At 41.1% G+C, this 15496-nt stretch overlaps 1 protein-coding gene across 15 annotated transcripts; it reads right to left on the reverse strand.

The window, feature by feature from the left end:
* Window positions 1-391: 391 nt before the first annotated feature.
* gal3st4 (galactose-3-O-sulfotransferase 4) lies at window positions 392-15230 on the reverse strand. Of its 15 annotated transcripts, none has more exons than XM_081695260.1 (7): window positions 15114-15230; window positions 14890-14964; window positions 13260-13339; window positions 6289-6510; window positions 5243-5353; window positions 4074-4383; window positions 392-3331 (listed from the first exon to the last, which is right to left on the reverse strand). In XM_081695260.1, exons 4-7 carry the CDS (start codon window positions 6309-6311, stop codon window positions 2336-2338), a joined length of 1440 nt encoding a protein of 479 aa, XP_081551386.1. In that variant the 5' UTR covers window positions 6312-6510; window positions 13260-13339; window positions 14890-14964; window positions 15114-15230; the 3' UTR covers window positions 392-2335. The 15 variants fall into 15 exon arrangements, with proteins under 15 accessions (XP_081551386.1, XP_081551387.1, XP_081551384.1 ...); XM_081695261.1 differs by having other exon boundaries at window positions 14890-14961; window positions 15097-15230; XM_081695258.1 differs by having other exon boundaries at window positions 15097-15230.
* Between the last annotated feature and the right edge of the window lie 266 nt (window positions 15231-15496).

Raw genomic sequence — 15496 nt, forward strand, 5'->3', positions numbered from 1 at the left:
TGTTATTAATAAGTACCGAATTTGTCCATAGAGCATTTTCTTTCTGCTATATAGTACTGGACAAATACTCCACTAGGAACAGGCTTTTTGGCTTCAGTTTGCCTTCTGAAAAGAAACCCCCTTGATAATGGAAAAAAAAAAAAAAACACAAGACAAATCTATTCATAGTGCTCTCTTTCACTCCCCTAAGGTTGTGCACTCATTATTTCGTAAGTGGTTAGCAGCCCCAGCAGCTTTGCAACTCTAATCATGCACAATTCTGGTTCAGATCAAAAGGGAGACTAATCTGTGTTCAGGTTCGTTCTTTTTTCTAGTCCTGATCTGCCATCTTGAAACAGCTTGTCTTTATGTGGAATATGATGCCTCAAATTTGCTGAAAGGTTTTTAATGCTTTTTTTTTTTTTTTTTTTTTTTTACTAACAGTACCGAAACACTTCTATTTTGAGTGCCCAACTACCGGCCCTCTTTCACAAATTATTTTCTCTCTATATTGCTTTAGTATGTAAAGAGAGGGCCATTTTATAACATAGCACAACAAAATCAATGCAAAATACTACTAAACCCACATCATCTGGTGCTTCTCATGTTTTGTCAGACACTTGCATCACCCTATTAATATTGCCATAGTTTCAAGTTGATATTTACTGTTAAAAGAAACAAGAGATGCTAACATATCAAGCCAAAGTATAAAAAGCTGTATTGTGAAGACTATGGTGAAATTAATCTGGTTTGCTCTTAAACACTGGCCAGTGCTATTTTTAAACATGCAAAGTATTTTTAACACAGTAGCAATATAGATATCTGTTTTTGCTATAACTATTTTGCATGGAATGCACAATAATTAAATTGATCAAAATAATAAATTAATTTTTAGATGACTACTCGTTCTGTAAACTGCATACAAATAAGCTGTTAATAGGCTGACCATGACAGAGCTGCACAGTGCATTCCAGTCAAATTCGTACATTACATTTACATCTTATTCTTAATGTGGAAGAGACCCTTACATTTTGAGAAAATATAAATGCATTACATACATTGTTTTTTTTCCCTTTCTATTTTCAAATATATAATAACTACAGCAAGCTTTCATAGTGAAGCCCTGCCCCAATTTGTTCTTACAGTAAGGCAAAATTACTAATGTATTTCAGATTTGGACAAGGACACCCAAGTCCAGGTACTGTATGCGATAGGGGATATACTAAGTTGCTTGTATTTTCCATGCCACCAAAATTTCACCATTGACAAAAAAATCTCATAACATTTTTGGTCACCCCAACTTCATTCCTCAGCACTGGGCTCAACCTCGACATCAAAAATGTCAAGTTGTATTGGGTCACGGCGGTTAACAAAACTGACCGTCAACATTGTGGTTAATAAAACACTACCAACTGATCCAGATTCAATTCTGGACATAATTCAAAACTTACATAAATATCGGAAAATATCAACCTCTGACAGGTGCCCAGAGGTAGATCAATATGAGTGGAACAGCCTTCATCTGATGGACCTGGGTCTGTAATGCAGGTAACAGATGGTAAATTATTTCACAGTGTCAACTGGAGACGTCACTTTTCACAGACCCACAAAGAGTCACCAATAGCTTATATGATAGTGTCATGTGATACAATGCAATGCAAGCCCCATTACAGCAACCAATGCAACAAACCCAATTTTACTGCAGTATTATTTCTCATTCTTTGCCTTTCAGGAAAAGGTTTTCAAACAGCATGAGATGATCCTGCAGCATTTCATTATAAGGCTGACCATTGGAGTTATAGAGGTGCACTGATTATGTAAATAAAGACATTACACTTTTGGTTGCAGTCTGAAATATACGTGTTGGACAGTGATGGGTCCACGATTCAATTTTGCTGTCATTTTTGCACCAGCAAATGGCTTTGCATTATATTTCAACATCAAGTACCAAAGCACTGTAAATGTCAAAAGACCAAAACTGTTCGAGGGTGTCAGTGTGGGAGAAAGTGTTCATGTGTATAAGAAGGTGGTAGCGTGGAAGATGCTTTTGTACTATATCACAGCTCATCTAAGGAATCAGGCACTGTGATGTACCTGAGCTGCAGCACAAAAATCACACATGCATTAGTCCCACCACTAAACAATGATGCTGTGTGCGTTCTAACAATCTGTAGTCCCTCCTCACTGACATTCCAACAATTCAATAAATGATGGGAAACAAGGGCAAGATGAAGAGCTCAGGAACAGACTAGCAGACTCGAAGTGCAGGATCTTAGTCCAGCTCTGGGCAGTGCATTGTGGGGGCCCTTCTGCAGCCTATAGTAAATCAGGTAAATAGGTGCAGCCAGCTCACTCACTATCTCAGCTTTCCATTGTTGTCTACTTGATGTATGGACTGATTACGGGCTACTACAGCCCTGTTCCAGTCCTTCCCTAGAGAATCTATGTGCTCCCCAGTCAAAAGGAATGAAGACTCCCTCTTGACAGCAAAACCGCCTGCAGCAATGGCAGCATCCAGAGGCTGCTGGGCATGTGGAAATTGCCGGCGATCTAGCAGGTCCTTGTACTGGATCTCAGGCCTAATCATGCTCAGGCAGACTTGCCTCGTGACATTGTCCAGTCTCGGCTGAAGCTCATAGCCCAGGATTTTGACCATACCACTCTGGAAGGGACGGATGTCCTTGTCACGGATGCGATTAGCCTCTACGGGTCGTCCACCGTCACGCAGGCACACACCAGCAAGAACCTCCCTCCTGACCCGAAGCAAGTCCACTTCGGCTTGCATGCGTGCCTGTCCAAAACGCTCCACCTCAATCCAAAATGTGCGGTTGAAGGCTTGGTAGAGGTGCCAGTCCAACGCATTCCACTCCCGCAGCTTCTGCCTCTGCTCATCTGTCAGGGCCAGCGGGGCTGGCTGAGCAACCTTCCCCCCCCAGGTGGACCGTCTCTTGGGCGCCTGCTCCCTGGCGTTCAGGCTGAATGAGACAACTGCATCCAGTGGCCAGCAGAGGGCATGGCGGAGCAGCACCATGGACTGGTCAAAGTACTCCGATATGAGGATCAGTCTGAAGTTCCGTCGCACTGTTGCTTCACCCCGCCTGGCAAGGGCTAAGGAGAAGTTGGCATTGGGGTCCAGACCAAAATCAAACCATAGTAGATTGCGAGCATAGTGGTTGTTGCGCAGCCGCAGATCATAGTATTTATGAGGGTTGTCTGCAAAGTCACCTAGTCCCTTTGCTCGTCGGAAGGCAGGGGCCACGTTTTTGTAATATGCATAGGAGGACTCGGCTAAAGCCACAGGATCACGTAAAATTGAGAAATGGAAAGTATCAATGGGCATGACTTTCTCAACCTGTGGAACAAGAAGTAGGAAAGGAATCTCACTTTGAAGTATCTTGTGAATATTTTCAAAACCCAATTAAAAACTGACTAAGAATGTCTATTTTTCTACTCAAACCTAAATTCTAAATTAGTAACAAGAGATCACAGACTTTTTGCTTTAAAAGCACCAAATTTCTGTATTAAAACTGTGCATCCATCCAAAGTAGCCCCTTCTGTTACACTATTCTAACAATTCTAACTATTCTAACTATTCTGAGAATGGGAGAAGCTGTTTGATAGTGTTATCACTGTGGTGCCTGCTTTTCTATGGTTACAAAAGTATATCTGAATTTAAAAAATGTAGGCCTACTGAAATTTGAGTACAAGTCATACATTTATGAAACATACAAATAATCAAGCTATAACAGCTGCCAGTTAAGGCCTTTCCTCTGAGCATTCTCTGAGGACATCATTTTAGTGCTGCAGAGGCTGGTTTATTTGGGTCAATTAAAGGGAAATGACATGTACAACTTCACGGCAACTTGACTTAAACACACAACCACAGCTTGTCCCAAGGCAGGAGTAGCAGAGCTGTGAGTAAAACATGTAAATTTACTGTGTATGGAAAAAAAAAAAATGGTGTCATATCATTTAAATTTCAGAGCCATATTCAAAAGACACATAACTAGTAAGCATTTTTAAAAAGGTCTTGTATCTCCCATGATGCAAATCAGCTTCTCAATAACAGTAGAAACAGCATATGCTCCCCATACCTCTGGTTTGAAGAAGCGCATGTGATTTCCAATGATGTCAAACTCTGCCACACGTGGGCCCCGATACCCTTTCACCCTCTGTGCTTCAAAGCGCTGTGGGTAGCCAAACTGGTAGCCCACCGGGAGGGCAAACCGTAGGCCCTGCTCCTCCCCAAAGCGGTAGAGTATGTTGAGAACAGTGCTGCTGGCTGTCTTATGGGTCTTCAGGAACATAACATGGGTGTGGGGCCGGCAGGAGCCCAGAGGAGGCCCTTGGCCATTCTCTGAAGACAGAGAGAAGAGTGTGCGGGAGTGCTCTGTCTGCACCCAGCTACAAGGACAAGAATGAGACAAATAGCATTGATAAAGGGATGTGTAAAAACTAAGGAAATAAGAGATAAATAGTCTAAGTCACAAGGCTACAGGGGTGTGAACTGGCAGCGGCACAGCAGACTGGCTAACGATGGAAGAGAGAAAGGATACAATGGGGAAGAGAAGAATCAGTTGGACAGAAGACTTTCTCAGAAAATGAGAGAAAGTGGTAAGGACAGAAGATTTCTTAGTTCTCTTATTTATTCCAAGTAGCACAGTTTGGAACTAGAAATGTGACAATGAATGTTAAACAGAAAACTGAATGAATATAAACATACTATCGATATATTAAACTAACATTATAAGTGTATAGAAACAGTCTATGCATATACAATAGTAACATACTGTGAATGAACTGAAATGTACAATGGCATACTTTGTTTAAGTTCCAACTATTTTCGTGGTTGACAAGTTTAGCATGAATCTCAGTGGTTAAGGTACTTGACTTGTAATCAGAAGGTTACTGGTTTAAGCCCCACCACTGCCAAGCTGCCACTGTTGGGGCCCTGGGCAAGGCCCTTACCCCTCAATTGCACAAGTCATAACTGTAAGTCGCTTTGGATAAAAGTGTCAGCTAAATGTCTTAAATGTAAATGTAACTGCCCAATATAACAGACTAAGAGAATTTACATTTTTCACCATTTAGCTGACGCTTTTACATAAAGCTTCTTACAGTTATGACCGAAAAAAGCTTGAACAATTCAGGGTTAAGGGACATGCTCAGGGACCCAACAGTACCTTAACCACTGAGCTACCACCACCCAGGAATTGTAAGGGAGGAATCCAGTTTGACAAAGGGGACTAGGACATCCTCTAACCTTTTATTGAAGAGCACCCCCAGGAGCTGTCCAGCGATGGCAAGTCCGACAAAAAACAGTACTACTTTGCACTTTGGTCCCAGCCGATAGCACCCCAGCCACCGCATCCTCCTGCCAAAAAAACATCTAAATGGTTATTTTGCTCAGTTTTTCACTGGGAACATAAAAATTCCTCAATGATTAAACACCTAAAACGTTTAACCTGGACACAAACCACAAACACTGTTAAGTGTGTCTCCTGTACACAAGTGTAATACCGCCCTGGGGAATATGATGCGTAGGTAAGGTAATTAACTGAAGGTGCATCCGTCCGTCAACGTAAAATAAAGACAGAAGGACAAGGATTAAGACAAACACGCTTTAAAACAAAAGTCGTCAAAGGAATGAGGAAATTGGTAGAGGCTTAAGAAGTGGAAGCAAAGAGTAAAAAAACGAGAGTATTGATCATGAGAAAATAAAATCAAGCCAACAGTGATCCTAAACACAGAGGGACTAATGCAGTGTATGATGACCATCACGCCATGGCTGGCAAATTAACATGCAACACAAAAGAAAAGCTGGACTAAATATTTATCTGAACATTCCAGGATACAGGCTAAGTGTGGCAAACCAAAGCCAAAGGTGCGCGTGTTTCCGTCTTCATTTCAGTGATCACACAAAACGCGTACCATCAAAATATTCGTTCAGAGATGGATTTTAGCGACACAAATTGTCTGGTTAGCTTTGAGATTGACAGTGGTTTTGAAGAGCGACATTTCAATGGCTAGTCTGTAGATGCTAATGTTAAATTAAAATCTTATAATGAACGGACAAAAAAAAAATCTACTGCATAAGGGAGACGCCAAATATAAAGTACGTAATGAACTTCAAATCACACCGCATAGCTTTTGTTTTGATAAACTGGCTTCGTCCAGCAGAAAGCCGGTCTAAAAATGTCTTTCGACAAAGGGAGGTAGTGCCGTAGTAAATCACTGCTCGTTGCTCGCAGTCCAATGGTCACTAGCGTGATATAGGACGTTTCTGAACTCATAGGAACACGAACTTACCTCGCCGATCTTTTAAAATCCATGATAAAACCGGGCCGGTGTCGAAAGAGTTGAAAACGCAGCCACGGTGCATCTCGGACAGCCCGGCTGGCGCGCTTCAATTCCGCCCGACGACGTTACAACGCAAGTAATCCATTGGCACAAATTACGTCCAGCTAGAGGACTGCGGATCTAGCTGGCCCACTCTTAGTTGCATCCAACTTCAGTTCGCCTTTCGCATACCTTGTGGACGACAACAGCAAGATTAGCTAAAGAAAGCCTGGCTTTGTGTTTTGGAGTGAGTGAGCAAGGGCGGGGGAGCGTGTGGGTGTGTTGAAGCTTACGCGAAAAGCGTACAGTAGTCAGCCTGCTATAAATGTCCGAAAATTTCAGCCATCATATTTCAGCCATCATTAGTGCACTAATATTTAACCAGTTCATTAGTGCTGCTGAGGTGTGTCAATAGTTTCTGAGAATGAGGCCTATTGAACAATGCTATGCCATGCAATTTTCTTGTCACCCTTCTATGAAAATCAATGTCATATCATATTTCAGCCATCATTAATGCGCTAATTTATTTATTTATTTATTTTTAACTCAGTGCTGCTGAATGCTGCTGTGGTTATCCCAACCACATTCCAGAAATATATCCTCCAAGAGAAAAATTTAAAAAATGTCACTGACAGTACATTGTCAGTCTATGCAATGTAATGTAATTACCATAATGTAATTACCATTAACCATTTTAAAGAAAACAAATACAAGATGAAAATAATGGACAAAAGAAAAAAATGTGTCAAAATGCCATGACACTGATCTGAATAATAAATGTATTATTATCTGCCTTACTTCTTTCATTCAGTAGGCTAAATAGCTCACACCTTATTAATGTTGGTCCCTGACTCCAGGTGCCATTAACAGAGGCATACATAGCCCTAAACAAAAGGCATGGGTGCTTATATCCTTTCATCAGGCCCAAAATCTCCAGTGGCACCCCTGATAAAATTTTTAATCTGTATGACCATCAGCCACACTCACTACCAAAAGTACAGACCAAAATATGTGCCCATTAACCTGTTGTAATTTATAGTTGTAGACAATGTGAATACAGACACACAAAGTGAATCCCTTTTTTGAAAACCAGGACACAATTAACATGCTGCAATTAAAGTGTAAAAACATTTCACTGTGAAACCGAACAAGCAGATGTTTCATGGAATCTATGATGCGACTGACAAAAGGGATAATTTTAGAGGGGTATGTGTTAGCTAGCATCTTAATTTTTACATTTACCTGATGCTTTTATCCCAAGCAACTTACAATTATGAATTAGTACAACTACAGCAATTGAGAGTTAAGGGCCCCACAGTGGCCCCACAGTGGCCCCACAGTGGCAACTTGGCAGTGGTGGGGCTTGAACCAGCAACCCTCCAATTACAAGTCAAGTACCTTAACCAATGAGCTACCACTACCCCAGTGAACAACTGTAATAGTGGACTAAAGAAAACAAAAGTAAGGAGTTAATACAACTAGTAAGCATTCATGTCTCTCTGGTCCTTTGGGTCCACTTCTCCCCACTTTTGCCTTTTTCTTTTTAGGTTTCTCAGCTCTAGGTGGTCATGTGTGCTTATGATCTTCCCTATAATAGTTTCTCAAATTGACATGGTTCACCTTTAACTTTAAATAGATTTGCAGTCACTGTTCTCTTAGGACCACAAGACCCAATAAACCCATGCACTAAGCTGCTGACCTGAGACTGAAGATCATGGCCAAGTTAGGCACCAGTCTCAGCAGACTTCCAAGACCAAGTGAAGTACCTGAAAGGCTGCTGAAAGATGTTAATGCAGCACTAGGGACGATCACTACTGTGACCATCCCTCAGACCAACCAGCTGATATACACCACAGGAATAGTGATAATTGAGATGCTTGGCTACAAGATGAACATCAAGGAGCAGTATCCTCCATGGACAAGGAGGCTGAATGCCAAGATAAGGGCATAGAAGATAGCCAGCTATCAGAACTGCAGAACAATGTGATGAAGTACCTGAGGAGGTACGTGAGGCCTTGGAGACTGCCAAGCAGAGTTCAAAAGCTCTGGCTGCCCGCCTGAAGAGGTACAAGAGAAATCGACGCCAGGACAATAAACAGCATGTTTTCCCATGAGCCATTCAAAGTGTACTCAGTGGCAGGGTAACAGCATGAGAACACACCCACCAAAGCTAGAGACTGAACAATACGGGAAAAGTATATGGGAGACGGCAGCATCAGACAACAATGCCCAGTGGTTATTGAAGCTGAGATCAGTACACAACTTCCCTAAACAGGCTCACACTAGCAGATGTCCAAGAAATCCTGATCCTGGAATACTTGAGGCTGTATAAGATCAACAGGACTAAGAGCCTTCATCAAGAACTCAGTGGAGCTGTGGAAGACAACCCTAGAGGCTAATAAATAATATAAAAATAAATAAAACAAAGAACACTGACATTTCCTTTCAACAGCTAGCACAACTAGTTTGATAGTGTTATCACAGCCTGCTTTTCTATGGTTACAAAAGTATATCTGAATTTAAAAAATGTAGGCCTACTGAAATTTGAGTACAAGTCATACATTTATGAAACATACAAATAATCAAGCTATAACAGCTGCCAGTTAAGGCCTTTCCTCTGAGCATTCTCTGAGGACATCATTTTAGTGCTGCAGAGGCTGGTTTATTTGGGTCAATTAAAGGGAAATGACATGTATAACTTCACGGCAACTTGACTTAAACACATAACCACAGCTTGTCCCAAGGCAGGAGTAGCAGAGCTGTGAGTAAAACATGTAAATTTACTGTGTATAGAAAAAAAAAATGGTGTCATATCATTTAAATTTCAGAGCCATATTCAAAAGACACATAACTAGGAAGCATTTTTAAAAAGGTCTTGTATCTCCCATGATGCAAATCAGCTTCTCAATAACAGTAGAAACAGCATATGCTCCCCATACCTCTGGTTTGAAGAAGCGCATGTGATTTCCAATGATGTCAAACTCTGCCACACATGGGCCCCGATACCCTTTCACCCTCTGTGCTTCAAAGCGCTGTGGGTAGCCAAACTGGTAGCCCACCGGGAGGGCAAACCGTAGGCCCTGCTCCTCCCCAAAGCGGTAGAGTATGTTGAGAACAGTGCTGCTGGCTGTCTTATGGGTCTTCAGGAACATAACATGGGTGTGGGGCCGGCAGGAGCCCAGAGGAGGCCCTTGGTCATTCTCTGAAGACAGAGAGAAGAGTGTGCGGGAGTGCTCTGTCTGCACCCAGCTACAAGGACAAGAATGAGACAAATAGCATTGATAAAGGGATGTGTAAAAACTAAGGAAATAAGAGATAAATAGTCTAAGTCACAAGGCTACAGGGGTGTGAACTGGCAGCGGCACAGCAGACTGGCTAACGATGGAAGAGAGAAAGGATACAATGGGGAAGAGAAGAATCAGCTGGGAGAGAAGACTTTCTCAGAAAGTGAGAGAAAGTGGTAAGGACAGAAGATTTCTTAGTTCTCTTATTTATTCCAAGTAGCACGGTTTGGAACTAGAAATGTGACAATGAATGTTAACTGAATGAATATAAACATACTATCGATATATTAAACTAACATTATAAGTGTATAGAAACAGTCTATGCATATACAATAGTAACATACTGTGAATGAACTGAAATGTACAATGGCATACTTTGTTTAAGTTCCAACTATTTTCGTGGTTGACAAGTTTAGCATGAATCTCAGTGGTTAAGGTACTTGACTTGTAATCAGGTTACTGGTTTAAGCCCCACCACTGCCAAGCTGCCACTAATAAAACACCAATGAAATTTAGATCAAGAATCCACATATATTGGCAAATTACCAACAGGATATCCAAGGCATTCATATACATATGTGTACTGGTTGTTTGCATTTTCTTTACATTTTTCACATATAGATATAAGGAAAATACCACCAACCAATACGCATGATTGTATGTACTGGTTTTGCTTTGGTATCAGGTGAAATACCTGATACCATAACAAAATGTGTTATGGTATCAGGTGAAATACCCGAGGTGAAATAAGAACAGGTCTTCCTCTCCTAATGGAAAGTGTTGAGGGTAGCATTTATAGATTAGCTTTGGGCACATAATTAGTACACACCTACCCCTCGTGGATGTGCACATTGTGCATGTCTACTTACCCTCTCCCGTGCAACTCTGCTGTCATAGGATACATACAGATGGCTAGTTTTGATCACTGGCAGTGGTTTCCACCAAACACAGCAAATGGGAAACCGATGAAAGAGACCCAACTGGGTGTTGGCAAGGCAGGTTTAAATTTTGATACAGTATGTAAATAAATGTTTTTATTGTTTTTCAGTGATGATTATACACCGTTGTAGTTTTTAAAAACCACCATTTTGTGTGTCTACACCATTTGACGCTGAGGATCCAGGCTCACTTCTTGCTATGCATGGTATAAGCAGACCCGTAGGACCCTTGAGCAAGCTAGCCATTTTACACCCCTCTATGAAAACAATACAGTGAAATACAATTATTTTTGTTTGTTTTTGCAATTACAAACTAATTATGTCAGAAGTTTCAAAAACATCTCCAAAACTTGGGATAATTATCCCCATTTACAATTTTGAGCTGCTAGTTAGAAATATTTTTGAGCTTAAGCAGAGCCAACTAAGATCTAGGCCATATGGAATGTATTTGCCATATATACATATATTGTACAATTAAATGCTTTTCCCCCTACATATCCCAGTTTCTCGGGAGACAGGGGCAGACCCCAGGGACAGCCATAGTACAGTGCCCCTGGATCTGAGAGGGTTAAGGGCCTTGATCAAGGGCCCAATAGTGGCTGTATAGCAGAGCTGGGATTCAAAGCCACAACCTTCCAATTTATAGCCCAAAATGCTACCCACTAGGGTGCCACTGGTACAATTTACTTTTAAGTAAGCAAGTCCATCACAGGGTGCCAGTCCATCGCAGGGTTTATGGCAGAAACTGACCCTGGACAGGGTCAGAGTTCATTGCAGGTCGTATGGCAGAACCCAACTCTGGACAGAGTGCCAGTCCATCGCTGGGCGTATGGCAGGACCCGACCCCGGACAAGTTGCCAGTCCATTGCCCGGCAAAAGGCAGGACCCAACCCTGGACAGGGTGCCAGTCCATCGCAGGGTGTATGGCAGGACCCAACTCTGGACAGAGTGCCAGTCCATCGCGGGGTGTATGGCAGGACCCGACCCCAGACAAGTTGCCAGTCCATTGCCCGGCAAATGGCAGGACCCATCCCTGGACAGGGTGCCAGTCCATCGCAGGGCGTATGGCAGGACCTGACCCTGGACATGGGTGCCATTCCATCACAGGGTACACACACACATTCACACTAGGCCAATTTTTAAACACCAATTAACTTAACAGGCAACCTGTGGAATGTGGGAGAAAACCAGAGTACCTAGAAGAAACCCACACAGGCACAGGAAGAACATGCAAACTCCACACAGGCAGCAGCTAGGCTATGAATCAAACCCAGGTAACTGGAGTTATGAAGCAGCAGCGAACCAAATTCATGTTGACAATAATGGAGCATTTTCCTTCAGTGTTAGCTAGTTAAGGTTACTTGGGGCAAGAAGGATGTCACTTACAGCCCCAAATGTTCTGAATATCAATATTTCTTCTGCATGAAGAGTAACAGGTCAGTTGGATTAACTTATTCATAATACACTGACTTCAAGTCAACAGCTGCCAGAATATATTCACACTTACCCAACATCTGGTATTGGACAGTTTAGGGGGAATACATACATATCAACAGTTCTCAAATTTTCTGCTTTCTATGTTCAGTGTTTGAAAATACTGTTGTTTTTGTAAAAAGCTACTTTCTAAAGTAAGACATGTTGCAAATATTACCAATCATAGGCTTCCACAGGTCATGCAACTACATCCAGTTCAAGAATCTTCAAAGGTTAAGCACATCACATCCTTGGGTTTATTGTGATTTATGAATGAGTATTGTACGGTATTCACTGAAAAGTTAACAAACCATTCAACTCTAAAATCTAGTTACAATTCTATCAGGACTAGCTTCTGTTACCCATGTTTCTATGCCTTGAAAGGCAGGTGTGATTGAAAGTTGTTCATAAGGATCTGAAGTGAAGGCACACTGTGCATACCTTGTGATTTAGTAATTATATATACAAAGCACTTCCTGGAAATATTAATTTAATGATAAGCAATGTATCCAACAGGCCCAGTAAATTAGTCCAACATTTTGTAAGATTGCATGTTTACTGTTCTTTATCAAGTAATTTATCAAGAAATATTACCTATGTTATGAAGGAAATATTTAAAATATTGGCAAATGTTCTGCTGCTGCTGCCTAATCATTCTGGGCCCACTGAAATTCTGCAAGAGGTAATGTTTTTGTAATTTTTGGTAATTGTTTTTGTAATGTCTTGTATCTTATTTCAGAAGTTCAATCTCTGAGGAACGTCCTACAGTCTCAAAAGGAGTGATCTGTGGACACATGCTACTACAGGCTGGGAACTGCTCACTCCCAGAAGGGTCACCTGGGAGAGGGTGTCTGATGTTGGAAAGACCTGAAACAGTTTTTTTTTTAACTAAAAGTATCAGTTGTCAGTCATTTTGCCTCATGCATTTCTGCAGGAGTTGTCTACTGTAACTCTTGCAAGTGATGTACATTGGAAAAACTAAGCAAAGGCTTACTGATCATTTTTGTTGAATGCCTTTGGACCATCAAAATTAAGGATCTGTTGTGTCCCGTGGCAAGGCATTTTAATGCTAATGTACATTAATATAAATGTTTGATCTCATTGCCATTTGTGGCTATAGCAGCAATGACATTAGCAAAATTAAGGAGAAAGAACTGATTAACCTTATTGGGGACACTTTAGAAATGCTTTCAGAAATGGAATGAATGTCATTCGAACATCTATATTGAACATAAACTGGTTTCACCTCCTGCGACATCAGAAGTTCTCTGTATTGCTGAAATGTCCTGTTGCTCTGGAACCTTGAGTACTATTCTGCAATATTTACTACACACACACACACACACACACACACACACACACACACATATACATATATATATATATATATATATATATATATATATATATATATATATATATATATTAAACAAAGAACATTGACATTTCCTTTCAACAGTTAGCACAACAAGTAAAAAATGATTGCTGCTGCAAGGAGAAATGTCTTCTTTTTTTTTCTTTTTTTTCTTTCTTTTTTTTGGACTATTTCACTAAACTTCAACTTGAAAAGCCAAATGCCAGGCAGTTTGAAAACCACACACACACAGACCAGGAAGACAGGACGGACACAACGCCTGTCTAACCCTTCTGGCCCAGTTTCTACACATTAATATTTCACAAAGCAAGGGCCAGTGTCTGTTAGCACTGCTTTCTATTATTTAAAAGGATACTGCAGCTTTTGAGGGAAGGATTGAATCTAGCAGAAGAGTAAGTGCACTTTATTACATATATACTGAGCTTGTTTCTTTAACACTACGGCTGTTTATGTAGCAAGTTCCTTCACTTTGTAGGTCTTCCTTCAGGAGACAAGAAAACCACGGGCTGAACAGATTTTTTTTTTCCATGAAATTCTGGAATGGGCATAGCTCTAACTTGCATTGTTCTCCCAAAACCACCTAATTAATATGTGATCAGGATCCCTTTGGAATTTAGCATTAAAGCTAGAATGAACTTGTAGTTATATCCAAGAATAACAGTGAGTAAATTATTTGTGTGCACCATTTTTAAATCTGTGGTACACTGATTTAAAAAACAGCAAGTAGTCTAGCTAGTTAGCTAGAGTTCGAACTAATAAGATATAACTTGCTAGCTATATGGAAGACAGAGGCATCCTACTTTTTTAAACTTCAGACAGAAGCAGACATAGCTACAGCTACTTCCCCGCTGATGTTTCACTGATGCTGTAATCCTAAGAAACTGATCATGTGTAAAAATGACATAAAATAAAACCCAAGTACACAAGTCTGGGTTACGTGCATTTTGTGCGTGTTCTGACCAAACCTCGCAAGTTAGCTAGCGATACTATGGCACAGAATGAACCAAACTATGCAATCCTCACTCATCGACTCAGAATAATCCGTTTAACTACCGGACACTGGACGACGGTTTAGGAGTTGGTGGCATTTTAACTAAATCAGCTAGCTAGTTCTCTTCTTGGGTTATCCGAAACGAGTAAACAGCGTGGAAGAAATGTGGCAGTGTGACTTAAAAGCTTCAAGTAAAGCTAGCTAGGTAGGTAGATGTGCAATCGTGACTTTGCAAGTACCACCCGCCCGAAAAAGAGCATTATGTGACTAAAAACGTCCACGAAACGCTGTCTAGGTAGATGTGCGCTGATAACTGCAACCTCTACACCCTTGAAATAAGTCAGCACCTCTATAAGTCAGCGCAAGTGAACAGAATTATCTGAAAGATCACATGATACTGTAGTTAGCTATCCAACACCCACGTAAAACAAAAATCTACATGTCCTAAAACTTTGAGACATGGTGGCTAGTTTAAAAACCATTTAATAGGGTAATTAAAATTGTTCTTACGTTTGAGGTGGTTGCTCTCACACCGTAGTCAAATCACTCTTATCACCGTATGAACGGAATTATGCGGAATTCCTTCTAGCAAACAGAAGGAAAGTCATAAAACTCGGTCATTCCTGGTAAACTAGCCAGGGTCACCACATAGTCTGCCGTTACACGCGGGGACTCGGGTACAATTTTAACAGTTTAAAATCAAAGTTTAAAAATTACAAGGAAAAATTAGGTACGCTTCACTGAAAGGTTGTTCATCCTTCCAAGCACGCTACAATCCACTCTCCTGGTGCCGTCTTGGTGTGTTTATCACGTCCTTGCAACATTAGACAATCTCTGCCAGCCCGGCCCGTCCCGTCCCATCCCCCGTCCCATCCCCCACCGTATCCCCGTCGCTCACCGCACTGCTCTGGGCGCGCACGCGTGTGAACGCTTGTCCAGTAAAGTGTGATGGATTCCGTTAGTTCAAACCAATTTTTTTTTTTTTATTATTATTATTTTAAAATGTAATCACATTGCTTGTGTATTTAGTTAAACTGCATAGATTGGTTCAAATTCTATTAATGAACTGTATAAACCATGCAACTAAGATTCTTGTAGGCAACCAAGGGCCTACCAG

This window comes from Electrophorus electricus, chromosome 13 (assembly GCF_041902795.1).
Source record: "Electrophorus electricus isolate QZ-2024a chromosome 13, ASM4190279v1, whole genome shotgun sequence".
Classification (NCBI taxonomy): Eukaryota; Metazoa; Chordata; class Actinopteri; order Gymnotiformes; family Gymnotidae; genus Electrophorus; species Electrophorus electricus.